Source organism: Peromyscus leucopus, chromosome 8b (assembly GCF_004664715.2).
Source record: "Peromyscus leucopus breed LL Stock chromosome 8b, UCI_PerLeu_2.1, whole genome shotgun sequence".
NCBI lineage: Eukaryota > Metazoa > Chordata > Mammalia > Rodentia > Cricetidae > Peromyscus > Peromyscus leucopus.
This window is the reverse complement of record NC_051086.1, coordinates 93165045-93177103: the sequence shown is the minus strand read 5'-3', so window position 1 is coordinate 93177103 and position 12059 is coordinate 93165045. Positions and strand designations below refer to the sequence as shown.

The 12059-nt window shown below is 45.9% G+C and overlaps 1 protein-coding gene and 1 long non-coding RNA gene across 2 annotated transcripts; one reads left to right on the top strand and one right to left on the bottom strand.

Annotated features, from left to right (window-relative positions):
• The first annotated feature begins 3120 nt into the window (after nucleotides 1-3120).
• Nucleotides 3121-3818, top strand: LOC119086910. The gene is made up of 2 exons (XR_005090305.1): nucleotides 3121-3193; nucleotides 3576-3818. It is a non-coding gene; the product is annotated as an uncharacterized LOC119086910 (long non-coding RNA).
• Nucleotides 3819-4793: 975 nt separating this feature from the next.
• Nucleotides 4794-11625, bottom strand: Krt25 (keratin 25). The gene is made up of 8 exons (XM_028889492.2): nucleotides 11125-11625; nucleotides 10583-10665; nucleotides 9696-9852; nucleotides 6928-7089; nucleotides 6721-6846; nucleotides 6204-6421; nucleotides 5475-5542; nucleotides 4794-5157 (listed from the first exon to the last, which is right to left on the bottom strand). Exons 1-8 carry the CDS (start codon nucleotides 11539-11541, stop codon nucleotides 5048-5050), a joined length of 1341 nt encoding a protein of 446 aa, XP_028745325.1. The 5' UTR covers nucleotides 11542-11625; the 3' UTR covers nucleotides 4794-5047.
• Nucleotides 11626-12059: the final 434 nt, after the last annotated feature.

Genomic DNA, 12059 nt, shown 5'->3' with positions numbered 1-12059 from the left:
GGATGTGGATGTGTGGGGACCAGAGGTGTTTTCCTATATCTCTCTTCACTTTACTTTTTATGTATGTATGTACATATGTATGTATGTATTGTTTTGTTTTTGCTTTTTTGAGACAGGGTTTCTCTGTGTGGCCCTGGCTGTCCTGGAACTTGCTCTGTAGACCAGACTGACCTCAAACTCACATATATCTGCCTCCTGAGTGCTGGGATTAAAGGTTTATGCCACCACCCAGCCATCTACTTTATTATTTATTTATTTATTTTTGGTTTTTCGAGACAGGGTTTCTCTGCATAGCTTTGCGCCTTTTCTGGAGCTCACTTGTTAGCCCAGGCTGGCCTCGAACTCACAGAGATCCGCCTGGCTCTGCCTCCCGAGTGCTGGGATTAAAGGCGTGCGCCACCACCACCCAGCCACTTTATTTTTTGAGACAGAGTCTCTCATGGAACCTGGTGTTCACTAGGCAGTCAGGAAGGCCCCGGCCCTCGTGTCTCTGTCTCCCAGCATTGACATTACAACTATGTGGCTGTGCCCAGCCTTTTCTGTGGCCCAGCAGCTCTGAACCCAGTCTTTGTACATGCATGCCAAGCGCTTTACTGACTGAGCCGTTTCCCCAGCCCCAGGATACATACTCTCTTTTTAAAAATTGAGGTATTCGAAAGTTTGCTTTCTCACATTCCTGTAATCTCTGTGTGACTTATTTTGGTTTGTGAGTGACAAGAAATAATACTTACTTCCTCCTTCGGCCCCGCCCCCTTTTCAGTCCCTGTGTGGTAACCTTCCTGGAGTGATCTTTCTCACAAATGGCTGGAAGGGAAACGATCTACGTTTGGTTGTTGCTAGGGCTGGGGAACTTAGGTTACTGTCCAGAGGTGGGAGTGTGTGCAGCCTGGTGCAGGTGGGCGTCAGCCTTCTGGGGGTGCCGGACATTGTTTGGAGAGCGGTGGACATGCACGCTCTGGCAGATGAAGGGACCAGACTGCAAGAGGGGTACATGTGCACAACCCCAAACAAGCAAGTGCTCAGAGCACTAATCTGTCTCCATGCTTGCCGGCCTCTTAAAAGGTGAGTGTGCGTTTTCTGTAGTGTTTTACACAATCACAGAAAGACTTCTGGTTTGTATTCTCAATATTGAGAAAGTCTCAGAAAAGCAATCCGCACACTGCCCCCCCCCAATAACAAAAGGTGACTCACTAAGCGTTGACCTAGATGTTGTCTCCTGGATGCAGATGGCCAGTTTGCTGTCTCCTCTTGCTGACCAACAGTTGCCCTAGTTAGAGACCCAGTTTCCCCAGGGCTGGCTCCAGAGGCTCCCCTTGCCACAACTTCCTAATTCCACACCTGCTGTCACACACTTGCTACCACATCCCCTGACCTAGCAGTGAGTCACAGATCCCCACTGCTGAGCTTTTCCTGTTATCCCCCTGCTGCTGAACCCGAGACCTCCTTTGTCACCTGCTGTGAGAGTGACTTTTGCCACCCCCCCAACTCTTGACCGCTGACATTCCATTCGATACCAACTGCTGAGACCAGTGTGGGGAATGAGGAAGAGGAGAATATGTAGGCTCATGCCCCTGTCTCTGTGTGCTCATAACTGTTCTAGAGAGCTGGCTCCTAAGCGGGGAGTCTGTTCTGTGGTAAACTCCACAAACATCACCACTTCTGAGAGGGGTACCGAGCCAGGGCATGAACAGCACTACCATGGCGCTATAGAATTTCTGCTCAGCACCCCGCAGTTTAAATAGGCTGATACGACTTTATAACTTCGCAGATCTGTGTCTGTGGGAAATATCTTCAGCTTCCAAAAGGTGAGCTTGGTGTGACCCCTGAAAATCCTGGAGCTGTGATTTTGCTTTTCTATTTCCTAGCTTATTCAGCTTTTGACTAGGTTTGTGACCCCGAGAAAGTGTCTTAATGTCTCTGGACCTTCATACCCTGTGTGTAGAACAAAGACACCAGTCCCAGCTTTGTGGGGCTATCACAAAGCATCCGCCCCTTTCATCTGTAAGGACAGGAGCAGCGGCTGACACACCGGACATATGAAATGTGGAAAATCAAACATTTACAAACCAAGGTATGGCGTCTTTCATCCCAGCACTTGGGAGGCAGAGGCGGGCCTGTGAATTAGAGGCTAGCCTGGTTTACATAGAGAATTCCAGGCTAGCCAGAGCTACATAGTGAGATCCTGCCTCAACAAATTTATGTGTTAGGGACTAGGGTGTGAACTGATTAGTGGTAGAGGTTTTCCTTCATGGTGAAGGAAGTGGTTTGGAACCAGGTTGTAAAGTTGGTTGCACAATACAGTGATTGTATTCAGTGACAAGGAAGTGTGAATTTAAGTGAAGTTTTACGTTGGTTTTAATTTTTTTTAAAAATCATTTTATGTGTATGGGTGTTTTGCCTGCATGGATGGTGCCCTCAGAGGCCAGAAGAGGGAGCTGGATTTCCTTGGACTGGAGTTGTAAGCAGTTGTGAGTCACCACCAAGTCCTGGAAGAGCAACCAGTGTTGTCCCTAACCACTGAGCAATCTCTCCAGCCCAAGAAAACAGTTTTATTAGCCAATAAATATGAGCCATGATGTGCACACATACATGATCTACTAGGAGATTTCAAGCACAGAAAAAAAAAAATGCTACTCTAAATCCTTTAAAATTATATTTGTTTATTTTTGTTTTGTGTGCGTGAGCAAGTGTGCATGAGCAAGGTGTGTGTGTGTGTGTGTGTGTGTATGTGTGTGTGTGTGTGTGTCCTTCATATGTCACAGCGCACATATGGAGATCCAACTTGGTTCTCTCCTGCCATGTGGGTCTCAGGACTGAACTCAGGTCATTAGGCTTGGTGGCAAGCGCCTTTCTTCACTGAACCATCTTGTTGGCCCTGAAGCAAGCATGTCTTTTCGTATAGCCAAGCAGATAGAAACCATCATACTGGGTTCTCAAGATAAACCATCACTAATTGTCAAGTAAGAAGACCTGAAATATGTTTAAGGTTTGTGCCATGTGCAGTGGAAACCCGCTGGAGGGTATGAAGAAGGCTGAGATTTGTGCGCACGAGTGTGTTCAAGGGAGGCAGAAGTCCTATTTTGTAGTGCTTGTCAATTTCTATGGTCCAAATCCCTTTCTAGGACTGATATCAAGCCAGTGAGTGATGGCACCAAAGGAGTTGGAAAGAGATTCAGAAATCTCTCAGAAGATGGTAAGCATTTTCAGGAGACCACCATATATAATTTATTTACATTTATTAAAAGTCTCCCTTTTTAGGTACATAGGTTTGTGGCAATAAATGTATAGTTGTGTACAGATTTACATTTGGGAGCATCAGGTAGCTAATGATGGAGGACTGGGTGGAGGGCAGAGGAGAGGGAGGTGGGCGGCTCTCAGCATTTCTTGACAATGATGAGATATTTTTTGAAGTGGAGTTTTCTCTGAGATCATAATGTTCCTGTTTCACATAACCTGGCGTTCTGGCTTTAGTGGCCGATAGCTAAGATTGTATCAGATGATCACAAAAGCAGTTCAGCGGTAATTACCGTGCTCTTAAAAGATGTCATCATCTTTTCTGTTTGATGTTTTCACAGGGAGCTCCAAGCAAAATTTCCCGAATGGATTACAATGCAGATAACTGGCCCACAGAGATACAAGGCTCAGCTAAGCATAAGGGACTACATTTGATCCGAGGAAATCAGTTTACGGTTCATCTAACAGGTGTGTCCAACCTGTGGCCCATGGCCCCATGTGTCTGAGGATAGTTGTGAATATAGCCCAACACATTTGTAGATGACAGCGTTGTGTTGCAACGTCCAAACAGTCAACACCCCTGACTAACGTGTTTCTCTTGATTAGGGGTGAAGAGTTATCTGTGGTTGCTATGATATAACCTTAAGAGATGAATGGATGAGAGGCCTCGTCTATCCCTGAGGATTTTAAGCAGTTAATGTTTGCTGGGGGCAGAGAGAGGCATTTTCTTCAGTGTTGTATACATTGGTAAGATTCCTACCTGCCTGAAAGCAACCTTAATGACGGGACTCATTGGAACACACACACACACACACACACACACACACACACACACACCCCACGACATGAAAATAGATGCAGGACTCATTGGGAAGAGGAAGGGGGTCAGCAGGAGTGGAGGGGACAAGAGAGTGTACTGGGGAGTGAGTATGATCAAAATACACTATACACACACACACACACACACACACACACATATGCATAAAAATGTCATAGTTCAACACATTATTACATAATGTTGATTTAAGCTAATAAAGAACAGCAACACCACCACAGCGGGTGGCTCTATTAGTGTAATTTGGATTCAAGCCAAATTTCACTCTAATCTCTCTTATATTTAGAATATTGTTTTAATATGTATTCACCGGGACAGTGATTTTGAAGTTTTATTTACTGTAACTATTGAAATTGCACTGACGTTAGCACTCATTGAAAGTCTACCTCACTCTAAAGTACACCTTACAGCAATTTGTGTCCTCTTTACAATACTTTGAAACAAATGCTTTCTTTATTCCTAGTGACAGATGAAGAATGTGCCATGCATACATTTACCTATTACGGTGGGAAATAGGCTTCTCATGTCAAAGTGTGGCTGATTAATGTGTCTGTGGAAGTACTTTTATTCTCTCTGACCTTGTCTAGAAAGCCTTTTGAAAACCCAGGGGAAGACCTCTTCATTAGTTTCTACACTTTCCACGTAAACCCAAAGCTGCTAGGTGTTCACATTCTGCGGCGCGGCCAAGAACCTTTCAAAGATAAGACAAAGCCAGCCACTAGAGAGAAGTTGCTCAAGGAAGGTTTATTGACGGTAAAGAACTGCTAACAGACGGCTGTAGGGTAATCAGGTGAACCCTTACGTTCGCGTGTGACATCTCTCCAGATGGACCGGGATTTCTGCCGCTGATGGCTCAGAAAGAGAAAGGAACAGGAGGCAACAGGACAGACATTCTTCACAGGCTTGCTCATTTCCCAGACGGATTTCATACCGCGTCTTCTCTGTTTTTTTTTTTTTCCCTTTTGCTTATGATCTTTCTTAATTGCTTTGAGATTTCTCTTCCAGGGAGTGGAGCCTAGTGGTAAGTATTTTGCTACGCTGGTCCACCTCCTCTAGAACTTTCTTAACCACTATAGCTTTGGCTGAATCTGAAAATTCCAAGTTAGAAGAAGATTTTAGAGAGCTAGAAGGAAACAAATAAGAAGTTACATAAAGGAATAATAAGATTCCCCCCCCCCCACCAAATGAAGGTAGGAGTAGGTAGAAAGCACAAACATGACTCATTTTTGGTGAATTTTGATTACTTGGTTAGGCCAAATCATGGTGATGTTTGACTTGATTTAAAATAAGCACACAGCTAGACACCAATGAGATCTACTCTGAGTCCTACTGTAGCACAAAAACAATGATCTGTGTACTGGAGGTAAAGCAGACTGACATAACAATGGGACTTTCTTTTCCTTACCTTTGATTTGATTTCCAGCATTTCCAGATCCATAATCTTTAGACTTGTAGCTTGCAGACTTACAAGCCCTGTGAAAACACCACAAAAGAGTGACATGGAGAGATCAGTTCAGTTCTAGATCTTCTGTCCTAGACCCAGTGTTCGAACTTCCTTTGCTCTTTGGAGAACACACTCAGTGGGCTACAGTGGAAACTGGTTTAATCTCCATTCCTTGCTGTGCTTGATTTTGCCGAACGCTGCTTCTTCGTTCTTGGCCATGGAGTGCGATGCTTAACTCCAGCACCCACGGTAACAGAGAAACACAGCCTCATTTGTTCATGGTCACAGGCTCGTCACAGATCGAATTGCTAAGTGCATTTCGGGATAGTCGCCCCGCAGTGTCAGTGGAGACAGGGTCTGTGACTGCAGTGGATTCAGAGCCAACGGATGTTCAAACATCATTGCAAGGGTGGCGTAGTATTTACAGAGAACCTACACACGCTCCCCTCTGCCTCGACTCTCGGGGGCGCTTACGCTGTTGACTCTAGTGCAAATGCTGTGGGGGTGGCTGCTGCTCTTTAAGGTTTAGGGCATGATTAAGAGGGAGCCTGCGCATGCGCAGCACTAATGCAGTGTTTTCTTCGTGATAATTTCCTGCTGTGGGTATTGGAATCCACAGCCCTGGAAGAAGTGGACGTGGGGGTGAGGCGGGGTGCATATGGCATTTCCCATGTAAATCCCTTCACCTACCCTTCATCTCCCCCAATGAGGAGGCAGTAGGTCTCGATCTCCTTCTCCAGGTGGGCCTTGACGTTCAGCAGCTGCTCATATTCCAGCTTCTGGCCCTCGGTCTCGGTCCTGACCTGGTGCAGCTGCTCCTCCAGGGCGCTGATCTGAGCCTGGATCTGAGCCAGCTGCGAGCAGTAGTTGCCCTCGGTCTCAGTCAGGGAGCACTCCAGCGAGTGTTTCTGTCGGGAGGAATACAGAGTGAATGAAAAATACGTGCAGACGTGTTTGTCAGTCAAGTATAGTGGTTGGTGCATGTCTTTAATGCCAGCCGTTGGGAGGTGGCGGCAGGTAGAGATCTCTGTGAGTTCCAGGCTAACCTGATCTACATACTGAGTTCCAGGCCAGTCAGAGTCACACATGAAATCCTACCTTAAAAAAAAATGTGGACACCTTTTTGGCAGCAAGTGGGGCTTTTAAACCAGTGGGTGGAAATTTAAAACAAACTCAGGGAACAATAATATATTCCTTCCGTACATACCGTGGCTAGGAGAGACTGAAGTTCAATTTCCAGGGTTTGGAGCGTGCGCTTCATTTCAGTCAGCTCGTTCCTGGCTGAGGTGGTGGCACCCACATCCTCGGTGATCTGCTGCTGCAGCGAAGCACTCTGAAATGACAGCCAAGAGGGACAGATCTTAGCCTGGGAACAGCACTAAAATGCATAAGGATGGTGTCAGGCAAGAGCTACCTTCTCCTGGAACCAGGCCTCGGCGTCCCTGCGGTTCTGCTCAGCCAGAGCCTCGTACTCCGCTCGCATGTTGTTCAGCAGGACGGTGAGGTCCACGCCGGGGGCTGCGTTCATCTCCACGTTCACGTTGCCTCCAGCCGCGCACTGCAGAGCCTGCATCTCCTGGAGGCATAGAGGTGCTGAGCTGAAGTCAAGTGGGATTTTCAGGGAGCCTAGAAGCTTGGCTTTGACAGAAGTTTTCCTCCTGCTTTCCCCTCCTTGGCTCTGCAGTGACCATCTCTCCACATTTTATAGCTCCTATCCATTTGGCTTACCTCTCCAGGCTGGTGAAGGAAGATACTACATCATCAAGTAGCCTGCTTCACTCGGGAAGAAATCTCAAAGGCTCCAGAGCCCTTTATTGCTGAGTCTAACCCTGCTCCTGGAGCTGCAGGTCCTCAGTGTAGCTCTGCTACCCAGAATAAGTCTTGATTCCTTCACAAATACAAGTCCTTAAACTACTTAAAAAAAATCCTCTGGCTCTTGTTTGGATTGTTTAAATATGCACCCTTCTGGTCTGTCTTCTTCAAGCAGGTAGAGACCACCTTCAATGTTCTCTCGACTCAGCTACTCCCTGAACACAGCCTGAGCATCGTCAAAAGGTTGAGTTTGGGTAATTAATGATATAAATAGATAAATAAGTGTGTGTGTGTGTGTGTGTGTGTGTGTGTGTGTGTGTGTGTGTGTGTATGTATGTAGGGAAGGAAGGATCCAGCTGTTTGTCAAGTTTATACAAGGTTATAGTACCCTTTTGGACTTTTGAGCCACACAGATCCCTGTGCAATTTCTGGTTTTGGCCAGTTGTTAGCTGTGTTCATTTGGGGAAGTTATGATTAATCTGAAAATCGAAGCAAATTAAAAGAAAATCCTTCTCTGGGTGGTGTTCAAAGCAGCGGGAGGGTTAACAACACGCCGTGGCTTTGCAATGGTATTTGACACGGGAACAGTGGTTATCACGACTCCTGTGTGGTGATCTCAGAAGTCTGTTCTGCTGTCAGAGATGACACAGTATTCTGTCTGAGTGGCATGCGATTGGCTGAGTCCATTCTAAGTATATAGACAGCAGCTGCCCCTGCCAAGCCTGTACAAATGGAAACAGCACCGGCTGGCTGTCTGCTGCCCAGCCCTCCCTCTCCACTTCTGAATCAAGGACGCTTTCTTTCCTTCATGAAGCCAATCCCCAGATGGTCCATAGATCATCTCCTGCCTGATAGACACTATGTCATCCGTCTCTGCATGTGGCTTTAAAGACCACAGGATTTAGCAAAAACTTCCCCAATTCAAGCAAGGAAAAAAAAAAAAAAGATAACAAAGGAAAACCTGTGTATTTGTGGGTCCATCCATAAGCAAAGTATTTAAAAAAAAAAAAAACAATTGCTCCTAACTCATCAACAGTTTATTGAGTACCTGCCATGGATGATAACCACAGGTGAACTCACAGTGGGAAATGAATCCTGTAATTCAAGTGGTTTAATTCACAAGCTAGCCTCAGAACTAATCATAGTAGCATGTGCTACTTAGCTTTTGCTCCTGATTTAAGCTTCTGTCTTAACTGTGGCTATCTTTGACCATTAAAAAAAAAAAAAAAAAACCAAAGACATTTAAAAGATATTCCTTCCTTTTTTAGAACAGAAAATATGGACTGTAAAAACAATAGCTTCATGGTCAAGTGAGCACTTCAGAAGGATACTATATGCTAGGAAGTGTAAATTCTAGTGTAAGAGTTTAATTGTAGTTTCACATCTATCAAAGTGTCTATTAAGAATGTATTTGAAGTGCTAAATGGGACCTGTGTATCACACTCCTCCCATCAAGGCCCAGGGGTCATTATGGAAGAGGGGATGGAGAGAGAGAGAGGGAGATCGGAGAGATCGGAGCTGGAGCACAATGCCAAGGAGGCAGAGATTTCTGGACACAACAGGGCAGTTGCATGCCCGTCATGGTAGTTGCAATGGCATTTGAAAGACTTGCACAAGCTCAAGCCAGAGAAAGTCCAAGCATGGAGCTGCAGAGTTGGGCACAAAATCCAACGCCTAGCTGAGGCGCTACTGGCCTTTGATAGCTGCTGGGAGAGAGAGGGTCAGTTTTCTCTAATGATGTGACCCCGGTAGTGACCACACTCCAGGGCGGGCCCCATCTCCAAGAGCAGTTAAGCAACACAAATCGGGATTGATGTGGGTAAGGGAGACGAAAATTCAAAGTTGGGTGAGTGGGGAGGTGGGAGGTGGAGAAGATGGCTATGGCAGGAGTTGGGAGAGGAAGAGTATGATCAACATTGATTGCTTGAACTTCTCAAAGAATTAATACAAATATTGCTAAAAAGAATGTCTTAATGTCAAGACTATACAGTGAATGTCTGAAGGTAATGTGCGCTGCTGTTTTATAGAAATTAAGATCCAGACTGGCTTTTCAAGCCCATTCATTTCATCTAATTAGATATAATTGTCTAAGTAGACCATTTAACAGCTATAATGACAGCCAGCCACTGATCTTAGAAGTGGTCTGGAGAGTACGGTATTTCCCCCCAGCCATGGGAAAAATGGGCACAAGAAAAGACTGACTGTATACAGGCAGCTAGCTCAACGCCTGCAAAGACAAGCTGGCCTCCTGCGGGTTTGACAATGAGCCTTCAGACCAAAGGCTCACCCACGAGGACGAGTGGGGACGTCATCTGCCGAGAGGTGGACAGTGAGTGTAGAGCAGAGTAGAGCCAGCCCGCCAGCTCTTACCTCTTTGTGGTTCTTCTTGAGGTAAGTCAGCTCCTCACTCAGGGTTTCATACTGAATCTCCAGGTCAGTTCTGCACAGGGTTATTTCATCCAGGACTCTGCGCAGCCCGTTGACATCAGCCTCTACGCTCTGGTGGAGAGCCAGCTCATTTTCGTACCTTCAAAAGGGTCAGTGATTTTTTTTTTTCCTCCGGTTTGTCACATGGTTGGAGACAGTCACCAATCATGTATATACTCCAAACCCTGGACTTCTGAAGTGGCAAATTTGGCCACTTTTGTGACTTCTGTGAGTTGTTTATACACTTACCATTTTTTTTTTTTTAAATGTGAGAGGTATTTGACAAAAAAAAAAAAAAAGAAGTAGGTTATTGGGCGCTAGTTTTATAAATAATCACTAAAACTAGCCAATGGATAGAAAATTGGTAACATTTTGTTTCTTCTTTTCTAAAAGAATTTGAGTTGTGTCTTGACCATAACCACTCCTAGCTCCCGGGTCCCTACTCCCACTCCCCTTGGATAGCCCCCAAGATGGCCCCTCCCATTTTCAGGTTTTTTTTTTAACCTAGAGTCCAATCAGCGCTGCCTGCTGGGATGGTGACTGATCTTATTGGCTTAACTTCGTTCAGGTAACCATAGCTGCAGTGAGGCCATGAATACAACGGGGAGGGGGCGCAGTGCCATGTCCAGAGCATTTCATAGAACCCCTCCCTCCCATCCTCTGGCTCGCACACTCTTTTCACCCCCTCTGTGTTCCCCCTGCTTGTTTTAAATCCAAGTGTCTTCCAATGTTGGGATGAGAGTGACGAGTATCCGGTGGAGAGGTTAAAGAGAAATCTGAATTAAGACCGCACAGTCACCGTGAATTCCCCTCACTCTGTGCCGACTTACTTGAGTCTGAAGTCATCAGCTGTCAGCCTGGCGTTGTCAATCTGTAGAACAGCATTGGCATTGCTGGTGGTCGAAGTAATGATCTGGAAACCAGGAGTTGGACTTTTTAAAAGGCCATTTATCACAATAATTAAAAAGGCAAAGTTTTTTTTAATGTTATAAAATGCCAATGATAAAAACTAATTAGGTAGCACACGCCTTTAATCCCAGTATTGGGGAGGCAGAGGCAGGTTGATCTCTGTGAGTTCTAGGCCAGCCTGGTCTACAGAGAGAGTTCCAGGATGTCCAGGGCTACACAGAGAAACCCTGTCTTGAAAAACAAAAGCAAAACAAACAAACAAAAAATATTAGGCTGTCATCAAGGACATTTTTAACATGAGGTTAAACATTTGCATCTACTTTATGATTATTCAGCATTTCCAATGCTGAAGTGACATGCCATTAAAATGACCACAAATAAAGTTGTAGCATTTCTTTTTTCAGTGAAAAGAAATTTAGATAGCAAACTGTATACATGTGATTGCAAAAATATAGTTCCCTACCTGGTTTTTAAGATCATCGATGATCGGGAAGTATCTACTGTAGTCATGATCGAGACCCCGGCAGGAGCCTGGTCCAAATTTTTCATACCAGCTCTTGATCTTCTGCTCCAGGTCAGCGTTGGCCTCCTGCAGGGCTTGGACATTCTCCAGGTAGGAGGCCAGCCGGTCATTGAGGTTCTGCATGGTGACCTTCTCATTGCCAGACAGGAGGCCCCCCTCGTTCACAGTGAAGCCAGCACAGGAGTTGGCCACCCCGGTGTTCCCTCCTGTGGAGCTGCTCCCAAAGGCGCAGGAGAAGCCACTTCCGATGCCCGCTATACCGCAAGCATTCCCAGCCCCAAAGCTGGTTCCTCGGAGGGACCCAGTGCTGGGACGAGCATAGGACCTCCTGGATCCACTGGAGAGGCGAAGAGACATGATCCCGGGGCAAGCGTGTCACAGAACTGTGTTCTTGATAGTCAGAATGGAGTGCCTTCTGACCCTGATGGTTGGGTTTGCCCTTTTATAGACCATTCCCAAGGGTGTTCTATGAAATTCTGCCTACATAGAGTAAAGCCTGGCTTGCCAGCCTCAGCAGGTTAGCATAATTGGATGATTTTTTGTAATTAGTAACTAACTCTTTGTTAGGCTCCTTTCTGTAGAAGGGCAGTTGCCCCTAGGTTGGTGTTTATCTGAGAAATGGATCCGGGTGGAGCAATGTCAGGCTCATTATTACAATTTAAAACTACCAGTGAGTCACAGCTCACTTCTAGCCTAAGCAGATAACGCTCGGGGCTCCGTCACAGAACAGGAATTTGGCATCAGAGGTCTGGGGTTATCACACCAAGGCAGGTTTTGACGTTTCTGAGACTCCGTTTGTTGTTCCAGTTCTTCCTACACTGCTCGAGGAGAGCAGTGGCCATGAGTCCCTTCCTTGCCCCTTCAGCCACTAGGTT

What these genes read in the sequence shown, in the direction of transcription:
- Krt25 (XM_028889492.2), bottom strand. Translation starts at nt 11,541, where the DNA reads ATGTCTCTTCGCCTCTCCAGTGGATCCAGGAGGTCCTATGCTCGTCCC. An exon ending in GCTGATGACTTCAGACTCAA is followed by an intron (nt 9,853 to 10,582) that starts GTAAGTCGGCAC and finishes ACCCTTTTGAAG; the next exon opens with GTACGAAAATGAGCTGGCTC. An exon ending in AGGCCTGGTTCCAGGAGAAG is followed by an intron (nt 6,847 to 6,927) that starts GTAGCTCTTGCC and finishes CTGTCATTTCAG; the next exon opens with AGTGCTTCGCTGCAGCAGCA.